The following is a 25,749-nucleotide window of genomic DNA, read 5'->3' as shown; positions in this document are numbered from 1 at the left end:
TGTAGGCACTCTGGGTAATGGGTACACTGCGTCCGTGTGTGTCTGTACGTCTGGAGAAGTCTGGAGATTTGGATTGAGCAGTTGTCATTGCCACAGATAGAGTATATGGAGTCAACCACGGTGCTACTGACTTTCTGCATTGATATTAAGGTTCATTTTAATGCCAGATATCCCTGATGCTGAAATATTTATGACTTCACTCTACAAAAAGCATATTTTTCTCTAGGTTCTGACTTCAGTCAAACCAAGTACTCCATTCGGACAGTAGACGTTCTGTAAAACAAACTTTTCTGTGTGTTTTAGGTGTTTGGGGAAAACCTGTTTAATTTGCATCTGCAGCTATGAAAGGAAAAACCAACAAAAACAACAACAGCGGGTCTCCAGGGTAAAACACAAGACTTGACAGTTATAAAATAGCGGAAGAATAAGAAGAGGTAAGTAACTAGGCTAGGCCTGCAAGTATTCTTACATTGCACTGCCATTGCAGCTTTGTTATAAATGGCACTCTCATTAAGATTCTCTTTCTGAAGGTCTCTTTTAAAAAAAAGCCACCATAAAAGGTTTAGATCAGCCTTGACTTTTCCTTCACCTGTCTGTCTGTCTGTCTGTCACTGCAAGAAACACAGTAACGTGTGTATTTATTTATTTTAGCAATACAAAAAGCATAGCTTTTACTATGATGTAGGATGTAAAAATACTTGTTACTCTAATTCGACCATTAAAATATGTTATTTCCAATCCAGTGATCAGATTAAATTTAACGGTACCACTTTACAGTTTTTCTCCATTGGTTTGGCTCATTTCTTGAAACTGAGATGACATTCTCAAAATAACATGGACAAATTCCCAAACTAACTTGCAGTTTCTCATAACAGAATGGCATTTCTCATTGCTTTCATCACATTTCAAATGCTTTGTACATGTCTCAAGCACTTAGTACATCTTTGCAAATGGTTTTGTACAAGTAGCCTACACTTAACACAATCATCCTACATTTAGTACATTTTCCAAAAGAATGCATCTTGTTGATCTATCTTAATTGGTTAGTTCTCAGTGTAGTGGTTGTTCTCTTCAAAACATGTCAGCACAATTTCATCATATAAGTCATCATCTGCAGAATAGTCTGCTCAATTCTCAAAATGAATTAAGAAATTGTAATACAATACAGAACACATATTTTGGAACATTTCATAAATTCATTACAATCAGGTGAGTAGGTAACAGGTGAAAGCAGGTTTTGGCGAAAATGAGTGTCCCACATTACTGGTGACCAATCCATCAGTTTGTTGTCTATTATTTTGAATGCTGGCATTGCTCTATATACAGTGGATATAAAAAGTCTACACACCCCTGTTCAAATGCCAGGTTTTTGTGTTGTAAAAAAAATTAAAGCAAGACAAATAATTTCATAACTTTTTTCACATTTAATGTGACCTATAACCTCTACAATGCAATTGAAAAACAAACATAAATCTTTACAGCGAAAAAATATAAAACAAAAAACTTAAAATCACCTGGTTAAATACATATAACTAATACTTTGTTGCAACATCTTTTGCATTTATTACAGCACTCAGTCTTTTTGGGTAGGAACCTATCAGCGTGACACATCTTGATGTGGCAAAATTTGCCCACTCTTCTTTGCATAACTGCTCAAAATCTGACAAAATGTGAGGGCATCTTCTGTGCCCAGCCCTCTTCAGATTACCCCACAGATGTTCAATGGGATTCAGGTCTGGATTCAGGCTGGGCCATTCCAAAGCCTTAATCTTATACCGCTGAAGCCATTCTTTTGTTGATTTAGATGTGTCCTTTGTGTCATTGTTGTGCTGAAAGATGAAGTTCCTTTTCATCTTCAGTTTTCTACCAGAGGCCGAAGGTTTTTGCCAATACTGACTGGTATTTGGAACTGTTCAAAATTCCGTCCACCCTGAATAAAGCCCCAGTTCCAGCTGAAGAAAAACAGCCCCAAAGTATGATGCTGCCACCACCATGCTTCACTGTAGGTATGCTGTTCTTTTGGTGACGAGCAGTGTTGCTTTTGCGCCTAATATACCTTTTGGAATTATGTCCAAAACGTTTAACCTTGGTTTCATTAAACCATAACACATTTTCCCACATGCGTTTGGTAGATATCAGATGAATTTTTGGAAAATTAAGTAGAGCTTAGATGTTTTCTGGATGTTTGTTTTGCACAGACATATGAAGAAGTCGGCAGATTGTTGTCACATGTACTACACAGCCAGTACTTGCCAGAAATTCTTGCAGCTCCTTCAGTGCTGCTGTCGGCCTCTTGGCAGCCTCCTTGACCAATTTTCTTCTTGTCTTATCAATTTTTGTCAAATGTCTTGTTCTTGGTAATGTCTTGTTGTGCCATGTTTTCTCCACTTGATGATGACAGTCTTCAAAGTGTTCCATGGTATATTTAATGACTTTTGTAGCCTTCACTTGACTGATATCTATGAATAATGAGATACCTCTGATGCTCTGGCATCTCTTTGTGGACCATGGCTTGTGCTGAAAGATGTGGCTACAAAAATATCAGGACAAGCCTACTAGAACAGTTAAACTTTATTTGGAGTTGATCAGAGGCACTTTAATTGTTGACAGGTGTGTGCTGACTTCAATTTAAAGTGAGTTTGAAGGTTATTGGTTAAATTTGAACACAGCAACACCCCTAGTTATAAAAGGGTGTGCACACTTATGCAACCTCAATATCTCAGTTGTTTATTTTTACTTCACCTCCCTGAAAGATTTCTGTTTGTTTTTCAATTGCATTGTACAGGTTATAGGTCACATTATAGGTAGAAATGATTTGTCTTATTGTAATTTTTTTACATCACAAAAACCTACCATTTGAACAGGGGTGTGTAGACTTTTTCTATCCACTGTATACATCTTGGCCTGGTGCTAGTTCTTTGATGCTAGTCCTGTGATTATATAACGATGATATAGTCCTGTGGCGATCAGTGTAGAGGATGGCTCAGGCATTCTTCCCACAGTGCATTGCTAAAGAACATATCAGATGCAATGTTGATGAGAATTTATGGCCAAACAGACTGCAGCGGATGGATGGCCAGGAAGGTGATGGAGAGAGGGGAGTGACACAGAGTAGTCAGAATGTTACTGTATTGCATTTGTGATGCTTGACTATTTTTTTACCTACTGTAATGTATTTTGTTTTGTTTTTGTAATTTGTATACATAGTATATTTGATACATTTTCCTTAGTATTTTCTTTTCTTTCTACCTACAGTAATGTGTAAAAATGTACTTGTAAATAAAAATAGTTACAATTTCCTCAGCAGAAAGAGTGCAGTGTGTGTGGTGTGAACATTGTATTCCTTTAGCTAGACCTCTGCCATAAAGACAAAACATCTAAGCATTTTGACTTGCAGTACTTACACAATGCCAAAGGGACAATGCATTTTGGGGGCACTGATGATTTGTGTGAGAAAGGAAATTAGTTTTGACACGTGGGTAAACTGTTTTTGGAGCGATATGAGCAGTGATGAGGATCCATGTAGTTTTGCTGCACCGTCCAGTTTATTTTGACAGATGGACAAAATTAATGAAAATGTGCCAAAGCAATTGAGAAGGATCTATGCCATTTTTATGGTATTGACTATTTATATGGGAGAAAGACTTCATTTTGAAGCAAGAATGAACGTTTTGGGAGACATATGACATTTTGCTGGTTATCTGAAGTGTTGTGAAGAACTGTAAGTCTGTTTGGCCAATTTACCTTTTAGTTATAGGAATGTCATCTCAGTTTCAAGAAATGAGCCAAACCAATTGAGAAAAACTGTAAAATAAGACTACCTTTATAAAGGGTTTATGAATGGCTTACAATAAGTTTATTAATGGCTACTAATTAGGTTGTAAATGCCTTAAAAATCATTAATAATCAGTTATAACGCATACGTAGAAAGGGCAACAATGATCTGTTGTTTGCCAAATAGTGAACCCACAGCCATATAAGTTGTTGCACTTTCTAATTATGTGTTATAGCTGATTATTAATGGTTTTTAAGGCATTTACAACCTAATTAGTAACCATTAATAAACATATTGTAAACCATTCATAAACCCTTTATAAAGGTAGTCGTATTTTAAAGTGGTACCAATTTAACTATCACAGTCACTGTGTGTTACTTTTTTTTGTCATTTTTCTTAGTAAAAAGATATTGTAGTGTCCAACTGGATGTACTGAAAGGATGAAAGAGAAAGACGTTTACAGTCGTTGCTTTATTGATGGAATTTACAACGGATGCTGTTGGCTGCAACCATGCCAAAATAACAACAGGCTAGCGAGATAACAAGCTAACAGGCTAAATCTAGTGCTCGGGCTGCACATACAGAGCAAATAGCTATATAACAAACACCTTAAAAGCTAAAGATAAGCCACTAAAGCCACTAAAAACGCATCTTCATACTGAAGATTTTCCATTTAAGGTGGAATGGTAAATTCAAACTAATCCAAGCTAAAATGTTCATGTAAATGATTTATTAAAGGCAACAACGTGTAATTAACACTTTAATCTGAACCATAAGCTCTCAAATAGCTTCAGTAATTAAGTGCAGCTCCCTTAATCAATGAGGAATCAGGGTTGGACAATAATAAATAATTGCTTATTCACCCCCCCCACCCCCCATATGATTTTGCTGTCAGGGACACCTACAAAGCACCACTATTTGATGATTAATAAAGCTAAAGAAGGTGTTTTTTTTTATTTATTTTCATTAGGTTCTTGAAGGGCTGTTCCATTCTATAGAGGGATAAAGCTTTTCCATTTAAGGTGGAATGGTAAATTCATACTAATGCAACTTAAAATGTTCATGTAAATGATTTATTAAAGGCAACAAAGTGTAATTAACACTTCAGAATTAAGGTGGAATGGAAATATCTGAACCATAAGCTCTCAAATAGCTTCAGTAATTAATTGCAATCCCATATGATTTTGCTGTCAGGGACGCCTACAAAGCACCACTATTTGATGGTTAATAAAACTAAAGACGGTGTTGTTTTTATTTATTTTCATTAGGTTCTTGAAGGGGTGTTCCATTCTATAGAGGGATGATTTCAAGCCTGTGTCTTTGTAAATACGTCCTAAGGGGAAAAGTCACACCTGAAAACAAGAAGTAGGCACACAAATGAGAAATTATGGGACTCTGATACTGCGGTCTAGGGATTACGAGTGCCTCAGCATCAGCAGCCAGACCCAGAGAGAGCAACTACTACCTGGGTCTGTATATGACTCTCTCTTCCCTCATTACTGAGAATTGGCTAGTAATGCTATGCTGCACTGGCGGCAGTTTGAAAAAGTGGCAATATCCATCTATTGGAGGAGGCATGTGCTTGTCCTGATCCCCCTAGTGTTGGGAGCATTGCAAGTTATAGGGAGAGGTGGGGAGGGGGTCCTAGTAAATGGGTGGGTGTTATCAGGCACCAAAAAATTGGGGGGAAAATTGGGTAAATTTTAAAATTATAGAGGAACAGATTCACAAGTCACTGTAGCCCAAGCCATTTGCTTCTGGACTGGAGGGGGGATTGTGCACCACTCCCCTTCACCTTCAAAGAGCATGACTTTGAGACGCACTTCGACACAGCGGAGCTTCGTTCATAAGTATGCCTGAGTGGAAGCAGAGAGCAGAGGAAGGAACATAATGGCACAACCTGAGGCCTGAGGAAACACACTGAATATGTAGCATACGCTGATTAACAGGTAATAGAAAAATAGTAATTAGTATTCAGTGGAGGTGAAGTACGGTAGAACAGCCGGAGGTGTGGATGTAAAAGCTGACATCGGTACTGTAATTTAATTTATGTGCGCTGCAGGAATTCATACGCCGAAAAAAAAAGATAACACACCAAGAAGGAGGTGTTGGAATGAAATTAAAACTTGTGTGAACGTATGTGTGAATGCAATGATGGTATATAGCGTCGTAAAAAAAAGTTTGGACACACCTTAAATTCAGAGTTTTTTCATAATTTAAAATGTTTTGCATTGCATATTAATACTAAGGTCATCCAAACTGTGAAGAATAACATGTTTTTTTTAGCTTTACACATCTTCAATTGCATCAAAAACATTATGATGAAACTGGCCCTCATCAGGAAATAAGACATGTACCTAAAAACAACTCATTTTAAGACCACCATGCCCATTGGTATAGATACTGCATGTAAATGAGCACCATTGCTATTTAAACAATGCAAAAGCAAGGCGTGAAAATGTGACTGTGACTTTTGGTGTGGTGTAAGGTAGCAATGAGCATCTTGACTTCTCTTGTGCAGCATGCAAGACAGGCCTAATCAGATCACACCTCTAATAATTTACAGATCTGCCTGATACACAACTTTATGCCACCTTTTAGAGGAATCTAGGGTGTGTACATACAGTATACATACAGTTGTTTGCAAAAGTATTCGTACCCTTTTGAACTTTTTCACATTTTGTCACTTTACAACCACAAACTTAAATGTATTTTATACATTTAAGCTACAGTGGAATGGTTTAAATAAAAAAAAAAATCATATGCTAGAATGGCTTAAGCTGTTTTATAAAGAAGAAGGAGCAAAAACCTCTAGTCTCTAGATGCAGCAAATGGTGGCTCTACTAAGCATTGCTATAAGGGGGATGAATACTTTTACACGTCCCACTTTTCAGATTTTTATTTGCTAAAAAATGATAAAAAAAAAAAAAAAAACATTTGTTCCACTTCACACTTATGCAATACTTTGCGTTTGTATAATGACTTAAAATCTCAATAAAAAAAAAAAACATTTAAGTTTGTGGTTGTAAGGTGACAAAATGTGGAAATGTTCAAAGGGATATGAATAATTTTGCAAGCCACTGTATACAGCTCTGGAGAAAATTAAGAGACTGTTTCAGTTTCTGAATCATGTTCTCTGATTTTGCTATTTATAGGTATATGTTTGAGTAAAATAAACTTTTATTTATTTTATTTTTTTTTCTATAAACTACGGACAACATTTTTCCCAAATTCCCCCCCAAAAATATTGTCATTTACAGCATTTATTTGCAGAAAATGAGAAATTCAGAGCTTTCAGATCACAAATAATGACAACAAGACAACAAGTTCATATTCATAAAGTTTTAGGAGTTTAGAAATCAATAATCAGTGGAATAACCCTGGTTTTCCTGCATCTTGGCATGTTCTCCACCAGTCTTTCACACTGCTTTTGGATAACTTTACGCCTTTACTCCTGGTGCAAAAATGCAAGCAGTTTGATGGCTTGTGATCATCCATCTTCCTCTTGATTATATTCCAGAGGTTTTCAATTTGGTAAAATCAAAGCAACACATAATTTTCAAGTGGTCTCTTATTTATTTATTTATTTTTTCCAGAGCTGTATACTTATAGAAAATTCAGAATACAGTGTTTTTTTTTTTTTTTACAGCTACAGCCTTTTCACAGTATTTTTATCAATTCAAACCTTTCATGTGCAATAGTTTCATATGCAGCTGTCCAACATATTTCCCTTGGCCAATTTCTGTGCGAAATGCTGAAATACTATACCCATAACCTCTTTCAGTCTATCGCCTTCCGCACACTTCTTCAGTCACGACAAACTCGCTACCTCTCCTGCTGTCACTTTTCATCTCTCAATCTAGCGAACACACTGTGGCCCCAATTCTGTTATCTTTCTTCAATCCACGTCCACAATCGGACCGTTTCAGCAGCCAATGTCCTTAAGGTGCACGCGCCATTCTCTTTCCCTCTCTTTCTCACTTACCTGCAGTCTCTTATCTGTCCCTCCTCTTTTACAAAAAAAGAGAGGGGGGAAAAAAAACAAAAAACAGAAAACACAGGTAGATTAGCTCAATGTCACGCTGGCTTTGTTTCTCGAGCCAGGGGGAGAAAACAAGAAGCAGAGGAAGCCTGTTCTTAAAAGGCTCTGCATGCTTCTCAGACAGAACGGGGGGCTCCTGGGGGGATAGCTTAGACCCGCATCCGAGTTTGAGAAGCAAAGAACTCTGTCACTTCTGCTGACTCAAGGGTTCCTGCTGATTCGGCCTGATTCGTATCGCCCAATCGCGGCGGGCTGTCAGTATGATGGCGAGCTGCGAACCAATCAGTAAATGGGCTCTGGTAGAGGGGAATGAGGAATGGAAACATTGGCTTAGTTGACAGGTTCTCATGTTTAACTGACCTGGGAATAATGGCTTTGGGAGGAATTTTTCCCCTCGCCCCCTTTAAACGGGGTCAGAAATGTGCTGCGCGAATCTGTTTCAGAGGCCAGGAGCTACAGTTTATCAGCAATCTGTAGAAGCAGCCGACTTCTTAATATCCTCCTTCTTCATCACCGGCTCAATGGCTGCACTGAGGTAAACCATTACCCTGAGTATTGATGGCCTACGGTTTTACACACAAGCACCTCTTGTACTTGTAGTAAATATAAAATGAATACCTATTAGGAGGTATTACTAATTTTATTATAGACTAACCATCACATTAAACACATTAAGCTGAGACACTACTGGACCACAAGAGCCAGTAATGGGATTTTACAGCTCAGGTATTTCCACAGGCGATCATTATGAAGTTCAACTTATATAGCGCCTTTCTAGAAACCCAAGGACGCTTTACAATTTACACGTTTTACACACAAGCACATTACACATCAACACTCATCCACACACCGGTGAGAAGCGGCAGCCAATAGCACACAGTGTACTCTCAACCGGAAACGACCGTCCACCTGGAGGACTGCATCGGGCACTACAGCAATTACCCAGCACAGAGTGCCAATCCATATCTGGGCACAGTCATGCATACATTTACACACACACACAAACTTACATACATACCACACACTTACCGGATCAATTTTTTCTGGGCAATTTAGAGTATCCAATTTTCCTGATCTCCATGTTTTTGGACTGTGGGAGGAAACCGGAGTCCCCGGAGGAAACCCACGCAGACACGGGGAGAACATGGAAACTCCACCCAGATAGGGACTTGAACCCAAGACCCCAGTGCTGGGAGGCGAACGTGCTAACCACTAAGCCACCGTGCCGCCAAGACTGAGGCCCTGTCACTGTTTTTTGGATAACTTTATGCCACTCCTGGTACAAAAAATTCAAGCAGGTCAGTTTGGTTTAATGGCCATCTTCCTCTTGATTATATTCCAGAGGTTTTCAGTTCGGTAAAATCAAAGAAACTCGTCATTTTTAAGTGGTCTCTTTATTTTGCAGAGCTGTATATCGCTAAAAAAGTGCTCTTCCTGTTTTGTTGGTCTAACTTCACCATAAAGACCAGCCGTGTTTCGCTCGCTAACAGTCAGTCAACAGTCTCTCACCAGGAGGTACACTACTATAGGGCACTAGGCGAAGCACTACTTTATGATCTTTTTGTATCAAGACCCATGCCACCATGCTTATTCTCACTCAAATGCTGGAGATTTAGAAATTAAAAATTAAAAAAGAAAAGCACTTCGACTGAACATACATTTATTTTACTTTAAAGATAGAGTACTTTTCTAAAGAAGTGACAGAACTGATACAACCCCATACCATGAAAGACCCTGACTTTTGAACTTGATGGAGCTGATAACAGTCTGGATGGTTGTTTGGTCTAGAGCTTAGGGTCCATTTATTCCTAGAAATATACTGATTAATCTGACCAATATGGTTAATCCCAGATGTTTCTGAGTCAATGTAACCATTTTCCAACATCCACCTGTTTTTAAAAGACTGCCACCTACAGTAAATGCCTGCTCTGCTGCCTTTCAGATATGACGTTTTCATTTATTCCTCTATCCTCCCAACCAGTTTGGACCTTTGGTAGACTACACCCTACACACTACACTATGTCCTGCGTATAGAATCCCTGTCACACAATATCAATCACGTGACCATATGGGCCATTTACAAGCTCAACAAATGTCCAAAGCTATGAACACCACCAGCAGACCAGCAGAGGTTCACTAACAATCAGTCAACAGTCTCTCACCAGAAGGTACACTATACAGCACAAGGGGAAGCCCTTCTTTTTGACCTTTTTGTGGCAAGATCCAGTGTCTAATCTTAGCTTATCAGCAATCTGTAGAAGCAGACGACTTCTTAATAGTATCCTCCATCTTCATCACTGTCTCAATTGCTGCACTGAGGTAAACCATTACCCTGAGTATTGATGGCCTACGGTTGTAAATATAAAAAGGAACATCTATTAGGAGGTATTACTAATTTTATTTCAGCCTAACCATCACATTAAACACAGTTAGGAACACGAGCAGTACTGCTGGGACTCTACTGGACCACAAGATCCAGTAATGGGCTTTTACAGCTCCAGTATTTCCACAGACGATCAATACCCAAGACTGAGGACCACTATGTCCTGTCTATAGAATCCCTGTCACACAATATCAATCACATGACCATGTGGACCATTTACAAGCTCAACAAATGTCCATGGCCATGAACACCGCCATAAAGACCAGCCGAGCAGCTTAGTACTCTCAGGAACCTAAATACCTTCTCTAGAAGAAGGTAGTCCCAAAGACCAGGACTCTTTTTTAAGCTTTACACCAACAGCTAAATTGGAGTTTAGATTCTTTTAATGGAAAGAAAAAATGCAAGAGACAATATGGGGTCTAACTACCACCCTGCACAAGGCTCGTCACGATGCTCATTGCTATCTTACACCTCGCCAACAGTCTATAGGTATGCCTTCTGCCTGTGTTGTACATAGCAAAGGCGATTGTGAAAATACACCTCTACACCAAGGGGTTTTCAATGAAATTTCTGGCGTATTGCTACCTTGGCAGCAGAAAACACAGATGTGCCACTGACTGAAAAAACATATTCTACATGAAAACAAAATATACGTAATATTACTTAATTCATATTACTTTTGTGTTTGTGTTTTAGTGTTACGAGCAAGTCAGCTGAAAGTAGCTGAAAAGCATTAGACATGTCCAGGGATCTGCGCGGTTCAAATAGCAATTCGCCAAAGTCAATGCGCATCTGGCTCTTAAAGGGAATGGCAAGTGAAACATTAATTGGTTTAGAGCATATTACGCCCCAAAACACACCCATGTTTTAATAAGAGAATTAGTACATGCCTTTTACACATTTTCAAGTTGCACAAGGTGTACTTTTCCTGCCGTTGTGATAGCAAAGGCACACTGACACGCATTAAATCGAGCTGTGCTGTGCTTGGTCAGCTGCAAGCATATACACCTCTGGAAAAAATTAAAAGAGTCCACTTTAGTTTTTTTAATTAATTTCTCTGATTTTGCTATTTATAGGTATAAATTGAATAAAATGAATATTGTTGTTTTATTCTATAAACTACAGACAACATTTCTCCCAAATTCCAAATAAAAAATATTGTTTAGAGCATTTATTTGAAGAAAATGAGAAATGGCTGAAATAACAACAACAAAAAAAAAAAAGATGCAAAGAAAACAAGTTAATATTTACTATGTTTTAAGAATTCAGAAATCAATATTTGGTGAAAAAACCCTGGTTTTTAATCACAGTTTTCATGCATCTTGGCATGTTCTCCTCCACCAGTCTTACACACTGCTTTTGGATAACTTTATGCCTTTACTCCTGGTGCAAAAATTCAAGCAGTTCAGTTTGGTTTGATGGCTTGATGGATCATTCATCTTCCTCTTGATTATGTTCCAGAGGTTTTTAATTTGGTAAAATCAAAGAATATCACTTTTTTATATTCTTTTTTTAAGTGGTCTCTTATTTTTTTATAGAGCTGTATATCACTAAAACAGTGCCTTTTATGTTTTGTGTGGTTAACCTATACATTTCATTTATTAAAAGTCATCCATCTCAACATCTTTTTACATGTTTAGTAATGTGTGCAGTGTGGTGTGGTTTTGCATGGTCTTATTAATAAAATGCATGGATATCTCAATCTCAATGTACTTTTCTGCATTAATGCTATCTGTCATCACAGGAGTGACAGAACTGACACAACCCCATGCAATGAAAGACCCTGATTTTGAACTTGATGAAGCTGATAACAGTCTGGATGGTTCCTTTAATATTTGGTCAAGAGATGAGGGATCTATTTCTTCCTAGAAAGATATTGATCAATATGGTCAATCCTAGATGCCTCTGAGCTAATGTCCTATATATATATTTTTTTTTAAATATATTTTTTATATCTTTAATCTTCTATACTCACCACCAGTTTGGTCCAGGGGTTGACTACGCCCATGCAGGATCTGTGAGGGGGCCAGATGTGACAAACCTGGGACAATAGTGGGCCTATGCCCGACTTTTTTTCTGAAATAAAACTTTACAAATTGATTCCATAAGGAGTTCTTACAAGAATAAGATACAGTTATTAGGTTCATACTGTCTGCAATGAAATAAAAGTTAAAGTATATTTTTTATATTGCAATTTCTATACTGTAAAAAAAATATATATATTACAGCACTACTTTGTTCATTTAAAAGTGTTAAACTGCAGAACTGTCTCACGCAAATTCATATAATTGTATAAAGCCATTCACATACAGTACGCCACTTCACAGCCCCATAGCACTGTTCCACCACCTGCAAAAACACAGCTGAATTATTATGCACGCTGAAGGGGAATAAAAAAAGAAAAAGGTAATAATTGCGGAATAGCAGCATTACTTCAGATGATTAATGAAATAATTATCCAAACAAAAAAAATCTGCAAATAGATATATAGATATATAGCTCATATATATATGAGGTTCTTTCATTCCAGCCGTAAACAAACAACGCATCTATACAGAGTGGCTCATCCAGCGATGGCTGCACAATGGCCCAGCGCCATGTTTTCACACCAGCTGTAAGTGAGTGAATGATCACCACATCAAACTGACACTGTGATGCAGGGTAATAAAAACACTGTCACTATAAACACCATATTAAAAAAGAAGGTTCTCTAACCTCCTCTAGGTGTGATTATGTTTGACTTATACTACATATGACATAAGAGGGCTAATGGCTGACCAGTCATATAGCTGTGATCATTGCCAAATATGTAAAACTCAACAATCAGTACAAGAACTGCTGCCAGAGAAAGCCACCCCCACAGTACTGTGCAATTAATCTTTAAAAAATGGAAAAGTATTCTACACCTGCAAACCTACCAAGTCATGACAATTCACCCAAACTGACAGATTTAGCAAGGAGAGAGCACTGGTAGGAGAAGCAGCCAAGAGGCCCATGGTCACTCTGGAGGAGCTGCAGAGACCTTTGTTAAAACAAATATATACATTGTGGAAAACATGTAGCATGTAGCATGTAGCAAACATGTGGAAGAAGGTGCTGTGGTCAGTTGAGACCAATATCCATCCATCCATCCATCCATCCATCCATCCATCCATCCATCCACACATCCATCCAAGGATGCACGTACAATTTGGCAACCAAAAAAAAAAAAATGAATGAAATAAATTACTAATGAAACATTATAAGTGGATAGTGCAGTAATGAGCTTTATAAAGAGCACTGTGGGGGTGAATGTACTGTGTTGTATTTTACTGTGTGAAAAGTATTTAGTACATTTTGAAAAAGCAGGAAAAAATACATTTAGACTGTGCAATTTATTCAGTGGTGAAATTAAGTAATTTACAGTACTTACAACAGAATGTCTCAACTAATTATTACTTTTAAAATTAATTGACACTATTTTTCATTTAAACATTTTTTACAATTACTTAATTCATCATAAATGAACATTATTTGCAAAGTACTGTGAATGATTATGCCTCCTTGTAAAGTGTTACCATTAAATTAAATGTTAATCAAAATGTGCTCAGTTTCTATACAATTAATTTCGATCTGTTTCAGTTATGGCCATATAATTAATTAATTCATCCATCCATCCATTGATCAATTCATTCATCCATCCATCCATCCATCCATTGATCCATCCATTCACCCATCCATCCATCCATTGATCAATCCATCCAACCATCCATACATTCATCCATCCATCCATCCATCATTCCATTCATCCATCCATCCATCCATACATTGATCAATCCATCCATCCAACCATCCATCCATCCATTCACCCATCCATTAATCCATCCATCCATCCATCCATCCATCCATCCATCAATTAAAAAAAACACTTTCAAATGAGGGCAACTAGTTTTACAGAATAATGACTAATTTATTTTGAGCCATATTGCAGTGTTTTCTCTAATGTTTTAGATTTTATAACAGCCATAAAATAAATACATGATTAAAAAAGAACTGGTAAGGTATATGTATTGCGTGTTCCTAAAAAAAAAAAAATAAATTCAATTAATATTTTTAAATTGTAGTTGTCTGTATTAAAAAAGTGTGAAAACCCAGAGATAAAATGGAAATGTGCCATATTCTGTATTTAGGCCTTCCGTCAGCTCCATTTTGCTAAGTTTTGGCTAGATAATCTCTCTACCCGTCCATCCTCTTGACGAGTTCAGCACAGCTGTTAACTGAAAGCCTGAATTCCAGGTGACTCTACCTCATAAAGCTGACTGAGAAAACCCAGCCAAAGTTGTGTAGCAAAGATGTCATCTAAGCAACAGGTGATACTTTGAAGAATCTAAACATAAAACATATTCTGGTTGGTTTAATACATTTTTCTTAAATCAATAAATCTATATGTTTCATATGTTTTCATAGATCTACAATGCAGAAAAAAATTAAATACTGAATTTCTGGCGTTTTTTAAATCTTTTGACTGGTTCTGTATATTTATATGCACAATACTTTTCCTCTGTCTATCCTTTCTTCTCTCTCTTTGTATATATGTGTCTCTCTCCATCCCTCTTCTCTTGTCTATTCCACTGCTACGTTTGACATAGTACTGTCAGCACTGCTGTTTACAGTAATAGTCACAATCCCTAAAAACTCAGAGCATTATTAGACGGATGGAGAAATGGTTTCCGACTCTATAAATTTAGTGTGTTTCCATCACCGCCGAATGAATAATGCATCAGGTAGCACTCTGCTAATACAGCGGTACTGGGCACGGGTAACCTGTGCAGCTCTGAACAGCAGGAGGCCATTGGCTGGCCCCTCTGGGCAGCACGTCCCCTGCTTCACTCATTATAAAGCAGACTGCGGGAGCGGCGTGCGGACGCCATGTTTTCTATGCTGTTCAGAGAATACGGATTAGGATTTTTCTCACTATAATATTCATGAGTACTCGGATGTATAAATGGCCTTTTGGGCACTGGTTGCTTTGGTTGTTAGTGGCCTACGCAAATACAGCATACCCCATATCAGAAAGGATGGAGCAGTGAGGAAATAATATATATATATATATATATATATATATATATATATATATATATATATATATATATATATATATATATATATATATATATATTACTAAAGAAAAGACTGGATGGGATTTTGCTCCTAATAATGATATTCATCCTTTTATGGTCAGTAGATCTAGTACTGTAGTTCACTACTGTATTTAAGTACCCTGGATTTAAGTAAGTATGTGCTGTGTGTGCAAAATCCCAGTAGATCAGCAGTTTCTGAAATACTCAGACCAGCCCGTCTGGCACCAACAACCATGCCACATTCAAAATCACTTAAATCACCTTTCTTCTCCATTCTGATGCTTGGTTTGAACTGCAGCAGATCGTCTTGGCCATGTTTCTGCCATGTGATTGGCTGTTTCAAGGCCAGTTTCCACAAGTAAAACATAGCTGTACATCAGGCCAATTCCAAAACCCCAAAACTGCTATGTAATAGTAGGACAATGGTTCAAATATGAAAGCTAGGCTAAAAAGGTTGTAAGTTAATTCTAAGCTGACCCAAATAAGGACTCATCCATTGGTAGAGGCTTATTAGACACTGGGCCAAATGGACACAGAGTAGTCCCAGCAAGAACTATGCTGTGCTATGCTATGTTAGACTAAGCTCTGCACCTGGATTTAAGTAAGTAAAGGATGTGGGGTTGATGCTGCAGTTGGTCTGCAGGTTTAGGTTCAGCAGCAGTATGTGCTGAAAGAATGAAGTCAGCTGACTACCTGAATATACTGAATATAGACCAGGTTATTCCATCAATGGATTTTTTTTTCTTCCCTAATGGCACAGGCATGTTCCATATTCCAAGATGACAATGCCAGGATTCAGGATTCAGGATTTATGTAGCTGGAATTGTGAAAGAGTGCAGGGTTCAGGGAGAATGGGATCATCATTTTCACACATGGATTGAGAGAGTTCACCACAGAGTTCAGATCTTAACCTCATTGAGAATCTTTGGGATGTGCTGGATGGAGAAGAGCTGCTTTGTGCAGTGGTCAGACTCTACCATCATCAATGCTGCTGCAAGATCTTGGTGAAAAAATGAATCCAGCAACACTGGACTGAAATGAATCTTGTGGCATTGCAGAAGCTTATTGAAGCAATGCCACAATAAGGCACACCCTTTACAACGTAAAGTAGAGTGGTAAACTAGGGTACACTCTCATAAAAGATGTGTTAAAAGTTAACACAAAAAATGTGTTGTCACATACTTAACACAGTTTGTGTTGATATTAGCACAACATGTGTTAAGAAGCTCAAAATCTTAACACATATTGTGTACTGGACAAGTTAACACAACTGTGTGTTATTTCAGTCTACATGGCGGGAATTTGCCCTTGCGCTTCTGCCCTGGTGAACCTGTGCAAAGCAGGTTTGAGCTTTCCCGCCGCATTTGACAAAGGACTTGCAATGGAGGCTGCTTCTCTTGGGATGCACTACGACCCCTTGGTAAGTAATCATTAATATATTATATTAATGTGCTTCATCGAACTGTAAAGTGTCAGGATAAACCTGGAATGTAAATAATCCACTAACTCAGTTGCGTTTTTAACAGCATTTCCGATCAAATTTATCTTTGTTCAGCTGGCATAACATTACTGAGGTAACCTGACATTAACGTTAGCTAAGTTAGGCAAAAGGCAGACGTCTAATGTGGTTATGACATTTATATTTTTAGCCTAACTACAGTAATGTTATCGAACACGACGTAAAGAAAAATAATTGGCAAACATCGCTGCTCGTTTAAACTTAGCATTAAACTAGTGAAATCGTTAACATTTATGCCAAGTATCTGTTAGCATTAACGTAGGCTAACCGCCACTTTGATAATGTTAAAGGTGCATTAATTAGAGCAGGTGCAGTGTCTTTTTTTTATTTGAGTGAACAACTACTCATTTACCCGCAGGGACTAACGTTAGTGCTTAGTTTTTCATGGTTTTTAAACATCATTTGACAGAGGTTTTCTTGACAAAAAGGCAAATTCTTGATCATTTTACAGCCACGCTATTTTCATTATGCATTTATGTTCAATTAACACAAAATTTAAAAAAAATAATAATAATAATAATAATAATAATAATAATAATAATAATAATAATAATAATAATAAACATACCTGTACACAGCAAATTCACCTGAGTTAAAAATCTGGTGTTGGTGAAATATGTGAGAGTAGAGAGTCAATCTGACTATTGCAAGAGTAAATCCAACTCTGGATAGAGTCGTATAGGTTTCTTTTCACTCCCAGTAGAAAAACAAGTGGTGTAAAAACAGTGTTAAACATGCTCTCCTTAAAATGAACTCTGAGTGTTAACACAAATATTACTCAATTCTAGGACTTAGGTTAACTCCCAGAGTGTTACCCTCATTGACTAACCGCACCCACAGTTTTTTTTTTAAACTTATGGAAGCCATTTTACAGAACACACAAACGCAGCGGGGAAAAAGCAACAACAGGTAGAGCGGAGAAGGCCATTTTATTGTTTTCCCATGTAACGTTACATATAAGCTAACAAACATTCAAATTAACCAGTATAGGTTACAAATTACATTGGTAAGTGCTGTAACAGGTTAACAGGTCACTTTTGTAGGTTAATTAGGTTACTGTAGTGTATGGTGTTGAAGTAAAGACCAGGCGTTGTACTTGGTGAACTTAGGTCTGTCGTGTGCTTTGTAGGTTAAAGCTATTAATGAACATTTAAGTACTTCTTAGCTACCACTTGAACTTAATGTAAAAATAAGCTAGCGAGGAAACTCGGGGTGTGGAGCGGGGCTGGGGGTGGTAGCTAGTGCTGTTAGCGGGCTAAATGCTAGCGAGGAAACTCGGGGTGTGGAGCGGGGCTGGGGCTAGTAGTTAGCGGTATTAGCGGCTAAATGCTAGCGAGGGAACAGGGCTGGGGCTAGTAATTTAGCTGTGTTAGTGTGCTAAATGCTAGGGAGGGAACTGTGTGTGAAGCAGGGCTGGTAGCTAGCTGTGTTAGTGGACTAAATGCTAGCGATGGAACAGGGCTGGTAGTTAGCGGTGTTAGCGTGCTAAATGCTAGTGAGGGAACTTGTGGTGTGGAATAGGGCTGGGGCTGGTAGTTAGCTGGGTTACCGTGCATTCACACCGAACGCGACGCGAGCGACAAAGCAGCCGGCTTGAAATCGCTGCTCTGATTTTCAGTTCCTACTGAAGATTTGTTCTGCTCGCTAAATAGAAGAGTCTGATTCTCACTGAGTCCGGTTTCCCGGTTTTGTATGATGTGTCCCTGTTTGCGTACAGAGACCTTAATAAAAGGAATGATGCCTGGAAAAAGGAGTCAGAAATTGTTGAGGTAGTCAAAAAAGCTGAAGTAGTTTACAGCATTTTAATGGTCTTATTAATCCAGAACGTAAGTGTGTTTAGTCAGATTAAACTTTTGTTAGTTTCAGTGCTGATAGATCTTTTAGAGTATGAACGATGTTGTGTGTGTTTCAGGAGTATTTAAATGCTTTGAAATGATGGTTAATCAAGCGGTTTTATTATTTGCATTGTAATCGTTTTTACTACAAATATTGGAAAATTAGTGTACATCTTTATATATATTTTCCAAGCCAAATAAATAAAATAAATGGCAGGTCAGTTTGCTTAGTTGCATAGGTTATACTTTTTTTATGCATAAGACATTTTAAATAACGTTAAACGTTTGTACGAGTGTATAAAGTTTGATAGTGTGTATATTCTGTATACTTGCTGTCTGAGTGCCTGTTTTTGGAAACGCCCACCAGCGACAGCTCGTTCTGTGTAGACACGCCCCTAAGCGACTCATCGCCTGCTGCACCAGCGACACGGAGCGATTTAATCGCGTTCGGTGTGGACGTACAGTTAGTGTGCTAAATGCTACCAAGGGAACTCGGGGTGTGGAACGGGGGTGGGGCTGGTAGTTATCTGTATTGGCGGGCTGAATGCTAGCGAGGGAACTATGGGTGTGCCTAATAGCCCTAATGGGTAGCCAAGGCCGTCACCCAATACAGTGTGTCTCTATTGTCTGTAGGTTGTGTTGGTTATTCAAATTATCTAATTGTAGCTTTCCCTTTTCCTATAGAACACACAAGACAGCCCACCCACCAGCAACAAAGTTCTTGTCACAGTAATCAGAAATGACATAGAGGTGTCAAAAAGAGTCCTCAATGTGACTGGGACAGCTGATCTCATAGAACAAACTCTATCCCAGCAAAGAGACAGTGTATTCCACCGGCTGTTAAAATACAATCCAGAGTTCAACGACTACATTGATGATGATGATGAGCCCCTGAAGCACCTGGATAGATACCAAATCATCTTGATGGAGGCTAAACAAAATGAGGTACTCTTTGCTACTCAAATCTCTAGTGTCACTGTTTTCTTTGTGGGATGTAATGGTATGGAATTAAGCATTTTGCACATTTCACAACTTACTTTTGGTGCGACTCATGGAACTACATTGAATGTCCAGTACCTTATTTTGATTGTGAGTATTACGAGTAATAGTCACACAATCTTAACAATTAGCATTCCAGTAATGACAGTTTTTTCTTTCAAAGGCTGAACCATTGAATGCAGGTGAAGATCGTCAAAGTGGGCTATTGGAGGTATTTACAGCATCTATTGATTACAAATTGATACAATGGTAGAATGTAGGGCTGGGGCATATGAGGGGGAAAGTCTGATCACAATAAGTGTTTTTTGTATTAGCCCGTTGGTGCATATTCAAATGTGTATTTATTTATTCTGTGTTCTATTATGTATTAGGGGCCATAATGCATTATGTGCTTTATCTGCTTTCACAGAAAGAGTCTCTAAGACAAACTGATAGCGTGCACAGCTTTGATGCTCCAGGTTTGGTGGCACTAATCAAGAACAAAGCCCCATCTGTTCTCGCTGAATATGAAAAAACTGGAACACTCTCTCTCACATCCCGAAAACTCCTTGTAAGAACAGGTGTCAGCAGTCTGGTTGAGCGACGGGGATTGTGAGTTTATTTCACATCATATCTACATCATTCAAGTGCATGTGCTCAAATTTTTTTTTCCATTGATGAGCTCTGTTTGTATGTTGTCACTCATGCTGCCACTGCCTAAACCTATCTGATGTATTCATTACAATCCTTTATTTCGATTACAGTTACCCCTCCAGTGCTGACAAGCTGATGTTGGCTAAAAGCATGATTGCAGTCTTCCCATCACTCATGATCAAGATACAAGAAGAGAACAAAGGATTTGTAAGTGTTATCAGTTTTTTTTCAGTAGATATAAAGTAACTTTGGGAATCATACTGATTGTTAATCAGTATAAATATCTGGGGTCCATTATTGATGATAAACTCAATGACAGACTTTTAAAAGTAATACTGAAATGCTATACAAGAAAGGGCAGCAGCACCTATAATGCCTCAGGAAACTGGTTAGGTTCCATGAGGACAAATCTGTAAGACTTTGTTTTATTGATCTTTTATTGAATCCATACTGATGGTCTCTGCCATCTGCTGGTACTCCTTTCTTAATGTTAAGAATGCCTTATCCAAGGTTATCAAAACTGGTACTCAACAGAAAAGCATAACTGTACTGTATGAAGAACAGGTTATTAGGAAGGCTGATTCTATTCTGGAAAACTACACCCATCCCCTCCACAGGGAATTCCAGTTTCTACCCTCTGGTTCCTGTTTTAAACACATATTAGCCAAGACCAAAATATATAAGCACTTATTCATACCCTCTGCTATTCAGTTGTTAAACTCCCATGCATTGTGTTTTTAAGGTGTCTTATACTGCAGATTTCTTACCTTATTTATTTACCCCCTCCCCTTTTAGGTGTTTTTAAATGCTTTTATATATGTTCTGTGTTTTTTTTATGTTTTTTTTTTTATGTTCCAGGAGCACTTATATGACCCAGTGTCCCACTGTGGATTCATTGAGATGAAACTGAGGAACCTGCGGAGAAGCCTTCATGATGATCAGAGACGCTATCGCAAACGTAGGAGGTCCAGTGAGGGTTCTGCGGGAGCGGTAACATTACAAGTAATTGCAGAAGGAGAAGACGAATCTACGCAAGATTGGATAACGGCCACCAAAAGGATGAGACCATCTCCCGAGAACCTTGCATCCATCAAAATGGGCATGGAGAAAACTTTCAACAACCGAAGGCTCTGGATCACAACTCAGTCACCAACCATAGAGGAGATTTTTCATCAGTACCCTCGCTTTGTAGATCTGCCATATTTGGTAAGCTTTCAGCACGTTGTACTGTAGTAATTGTAGCAATATTGATGCCCATGGCCTTAGAAAACCTAATCAGTATTTGAACATGAGCTAATATGAGTTCCAACTTCTCAGTTTGATGCAGAGTTTGCAAAAATATTTCCGGGCAAAGAAAATCAATTTCTTCGGAAATGGGAAGGACATATTGTTCCCAAACTCCTGAAAGTGGCCAGACTGGAAAATGAAAATGATCCTGATGTTCTGTCAGCTGGTGAGGAGAGTGATGGTAAGTTCAGTTAGCCTCCTGATAGAATATGAATCTATCATTTGTATTGAATGGCCAGTAGGCTTTTGCCATATTTTTTTAAAACCTCGTGTTCCTAAGGTTATTCCTAGACCCTCATGAACATGGTATATCAAATTATGCAATTTTGTGTCATATTCCCACTAGGGACAATAATATTAAAAATGACAAAAATGTTTTGAGTCTAAATTCAAGTTATTTATATTTACCTTTCTAGACACACTGAAGGTCAGAGTACATAGGATAAAAACAGCAAAAGGTTAAAAACTGATTTTGGGCACAGCTTTCTCAATAACTAACTGTATGTCTGCCAATTTCTCCCTCTTCACAGAGTCACGTTGTCTCAGAGCTCTTAAGTCACTCACCAGTTTTCTACCTCCGACTGCAACTGGGAGGAACAAAGGCTGGTCCAAGTGCAGCGTGAAATCAGCCTTGTCATATATCCTAGAGGTGAAACAGGTAAACTGCTGACAAACAAGGAACAACTCTTTGAAGTACCTTTGCTGTTATACTGCAGTAGGGCTGGGCGATATGGAAAAAAACATATATCACGATATGTATTACTTTATATCACGATAACAATATATATTACGATATACCACAATTACGTAAGTTATTCTCTTTATTGTGTCATGTCACAAAACCACAGTTCTTTAAAATGAATCATTATTTTTTCTTTTTACAGTTATGTGAACTAAGAGCATGCCTAGAGACAACCAGAAATTATATTAAAATATGTTAAATTGTATATTAGCTGTAATAATGAATAAAATTAGTTTATCACAATATAAATGATAGAGGGAAAAAGGGCACGATAGACACTTTTCTTTCTCTATAGCGATATATATCATCATATCGCCCAGCCCTACGCAGTATGTTGCAGCCAGAAGGCTCCAGCTGGCTGCACCCATTTTCCTCAGATTTTGTCCAATGGTATTACACTATTGAGGCTGTTTACGTCTCTTAAACCCACATTTTTCTCCACAGATACCCTCAAGTGGCTAACAAAAAATATATCCAACAGTTTATATACATCATGCACATGCGCAGTACGGCACGACCTGTAATAAGTTGATATTTAAAACATGGTGGCGTGTATGATGTAAATAAACTGTTGGATATATTTTTTATTAGCCACCTGAGGGTATCTGTGGAGAAAAATGTGGGTTTGAGAGACATTAACAGCCTCAATAGTGTAAGTACCATCTGCCTCCATTCATATCTACCGAGGTGATGCGGTCACAGTCAGAATCAGGTCAGAGCTTCCACTAAACAGGAGCGAATAAACCGAAAATCTTCAGAAACTTTAGTTTAAAAAAATGGAATCTATGTATTTTAGTCTTCCTGTGGTCTGAATGTTAAATGGATTCATTCATAATTATGTGTATCAACAAATAAATTACTATGTGCACAGTAGTTGTCAGGACAAAACCAGTATAAGTACTGATGGATGTGTCAGAATGAATAACTATTTACATGTTAAAATACTTAATTTCATTTCCAAAATAACAGTTGATATATTTTTATCTTCCCAGACTGGAACAAGTATCCCCAGCCTCTACCAAGAACAAACAGCAGGAGCAGCGGAAGTGCAACAACCAAAGCTTGTGTGTCTGGGAGATCCATGTTCAGCAGCACAATATATTATTGTGGCAAAGCATGACAAAGTTGCCATCCCTTTACAGGACGAAGGACTGACATGTGCCCTGGACAAGCTGTTCAAAATGTTGTGGGTCTGTAATGTAGCCTATCCTGTCCAACTTAACTCTGTGTATTCTTTTATTGAGCATGTTTATGACTTGCCCATCTCAGGACCAAAGAGATCAAAAGTTTTGGAGTTGATTGCCAAGCTCCGTGCACTAGGATAGATTAAACATGTACACGTGTCCCAAGTGCAAAAAGTCAATTTCAAACAGTGTAAGGACTCTGATCAGACATCTTAGGCAAGTTCACGCAGTTTCAGATGCACAGGAATATACAATTGTATGTAGTCAAAACCATTGTCAGAGAACATATCATAATTTCAATTCATATGCCAGACATCTCAATAGAGAACACAATCCAGTTGCAAACCCACAACATCTTGAACAAGTTGATCTAAGTGATGTGTTGGAGGATGTTTCTGTGCCATCTTGCAGTCATGCCATGGACACTTCTGAAACTACTTTGGATGCTGATTTGGACACTTCTAGGGATCTTCAATTTTCAAACCACTGTGAGTGTGCCGCATCATTTGTTGCTAAAATGTACTCCTCATCAAATGCCACCTTGACTGATGTACAGAAAAGCATTACATGCACCAAGGAACTACTGGACAAGACATTGGACTCTTTAAAAGAGAAAACTGCATCTGTTATTAACAGCTACTCTATATCAAATGATGATGATGCTGTACAGTCTTTAATGCAAGATTTTGAAAATGCACGAAATATGTTTTCAGAGGTCGATACTCCCTACAAAATGTGCAAATATTTTTCTGAAAAACACTCCCTTGTCAAGCCCACAGAAATTTTCTTAGGACACAGAGGTGACACTGCTAGAAAGCAGGGAAAATTTTCTCAAGTACTAGCTGCAGACACTTTCCAGTACATTTCAATTATTGATACCATAAAGTTCCTCTTTGGAAGTGAAAAAATGCAGAAACTCTATAAGCAATCGACAAAAAGTGTTGATGGTAAAATGCGAGATTATTGCGATGGCACACATTTTGCGAATCATACGTTATACAACAGGTATCCCAATGCTCTACAAATCCAAATGTATTTTGATGACTTGGAAACGACCAATCCTTTGGGGTCAAAAACAAAAGTTCACAAAATGGGAGCTGTTTACTTTTGTTTAAGAAACTTGCCTGTGGAATTGAACTCCTCCCTTGCAAACATCCACCTCTGTCTACTCTTTAATTCTATCGACCGGGAAACCTATGGCTTTGACAAAATATTAGCACCTTTTTTAGATGACATTCGAAGACTTGAAACGGATGGGATAGAGGTTGTAATTGAGGGTCAGATTTCTGTGCTTCATGGTACTATCTGCCTTTTGACCGCTGATAATCTGGCTTGCCATTCACTTGGTGGGTTTTTAGAGAGCTTTTCAGCTAACAGATTTTGCCATTTTTGTCTAACTGACAAACAAACTGCCCAGTGTGTGTTTGATGATGATCACCAGGAGTTTCGTGACAAAGTAAACTATGAAGAGCATGTCTTGCAAAATACTCCAAGTTTAACAGGAATAAAAACATATTCCTGTTTAAACTCACTAAATTACTTTCATGTTACTGAAAATATTTGTGTGGATGTTATGCACGACATTTTGGAGGGTGTTGCTTTAGTTGAAGTAAAACTGATGTTAAAACATTACATTTATGAAGACAAGTTGTTCACTTTGGACCAGTTCAATGACAGATTAGAAAGCTTTGACTATGGTGTTGCAAATGAAAAAAACAAACCAAGTGTTATTCTTAATTTAAGAACATCAGATAATCCCATAAAACAAACAGCAAGTCAGATGTGGTGTCTCTTGCTCTTTTTACCTTTTCTGATTGGAGATTTTGTCAGTGAACATGATCAACATTGGAAATTGTTTCTTCTCCTCAGAGAAATATGTAGTATTGTATTTTCTCCAGTTGTAAGTGTTGGGCTTAGTGTTTTTTTAAAGCAGTTGGTTATTGACCACCATGATTTGTTCAAGATTCTTTATCCAGACAGACCACTCACCCCAAAACATCATTTTATGACTCATTATTGGCGCATGATGATAAAGTTTGGCCCACTTTTAAAATTATGGTGCATGAGATTCGAGAGCAAGCATGGCTCTCTGAAAAGACATGCTCATGTTGTGTGTAATTTTATAAATATTTCTAAGACATTGGCTTATAAAATGCAGGTACAAAGCATGTACAACTGGAAATTTAGCAATCCCCTCGTCAAAAAAATGACAGTCACAAATGCCTTTGCA

General features: G+C 38.0%; 2 protein-coding genes across 2 annotated transcripts in view; one reads left to right on the top strand and one right to left on the bottom strand.

The window, feature by feature from the left end:
• Positions 1-25,749, bottom strand: part of LOC103041514 (leucine-rich repeat and fibronectin type-III domain-containing protein 2) — a 282,231-nt gene that overhangs the window by 108,622 nt on the left and 147,860 nt on the right. The window lies entirely within an intron of this gene.
• On the top strand, positions 16,473-24,000 carry LOC125780978 (uncharacterized). Its single transcript, XM_049463500.1, has 9 exons — positions 16,473-16,740; positions 19,359-19,619; positions 19,837-19,884; positions 20,083-20,264; positions 20,417-20,513; positions 21,165-21,512; positions 21,624-21,774; positions 22,124-22,251; positions 23,328-24,000. The coding sequence occupies exons 1-9, from the start codon at positions 16,612-16,614 to the stop codon at positions 23,658-23,660; spliced, it is 1,677 nt and encodes a 558-aa protein (XP_049319457.1). The 5' UTR covers positions 16,473-16,611; the 3' UTR covers positions 23,661-24,000.

The sequence above is a fragment of the Astyanax mexicanus genome, chromosome 14 (assembly GCF_023375975.1).
Source record: "Astyanax mexicanus isolate ESR-SI-001 chromosome 14, AstMex3_surface, whole genome shotgun sequence".
Lineage (NCBI taxonomy): Eukaryota > Metazoa > Chordata > Actinopteri > Characiformes > Acestrorhamphidae > Astyanax > Astyanax mexicanus.
The sequence above is the reverse complement of the archived record's forward strand: the minus strand, read 5'-3'. Positions and strand labels throughout refer to the sequence as shown.

Excerpts from the sequence above, each read along its gene's own strand:
- LOC125780978 (XM_049463500.1), top strand. The coding sequence starts at position 16,612 with ATGGCGGGAATTTGCCCTTGCGCTTCTGCCCTGGTGAACCTGTGCAAA. Across the intron at positions 19,620-19,836 it reads TGGAGGCTAAACAAAATGAG|GCTGAACCATTGAATGCAGG; the intron begins GTACTCTTTGCT and ends TTTCTTTCAAAG. Across the intron at positions 21,513-21,623 it reads TTGTAGATCTGCCATATTTG|TTTGATGCAGAGTTTGCAAA; the intron begins GTAAGCTTTCAG and ends CCAACTTCTCAG.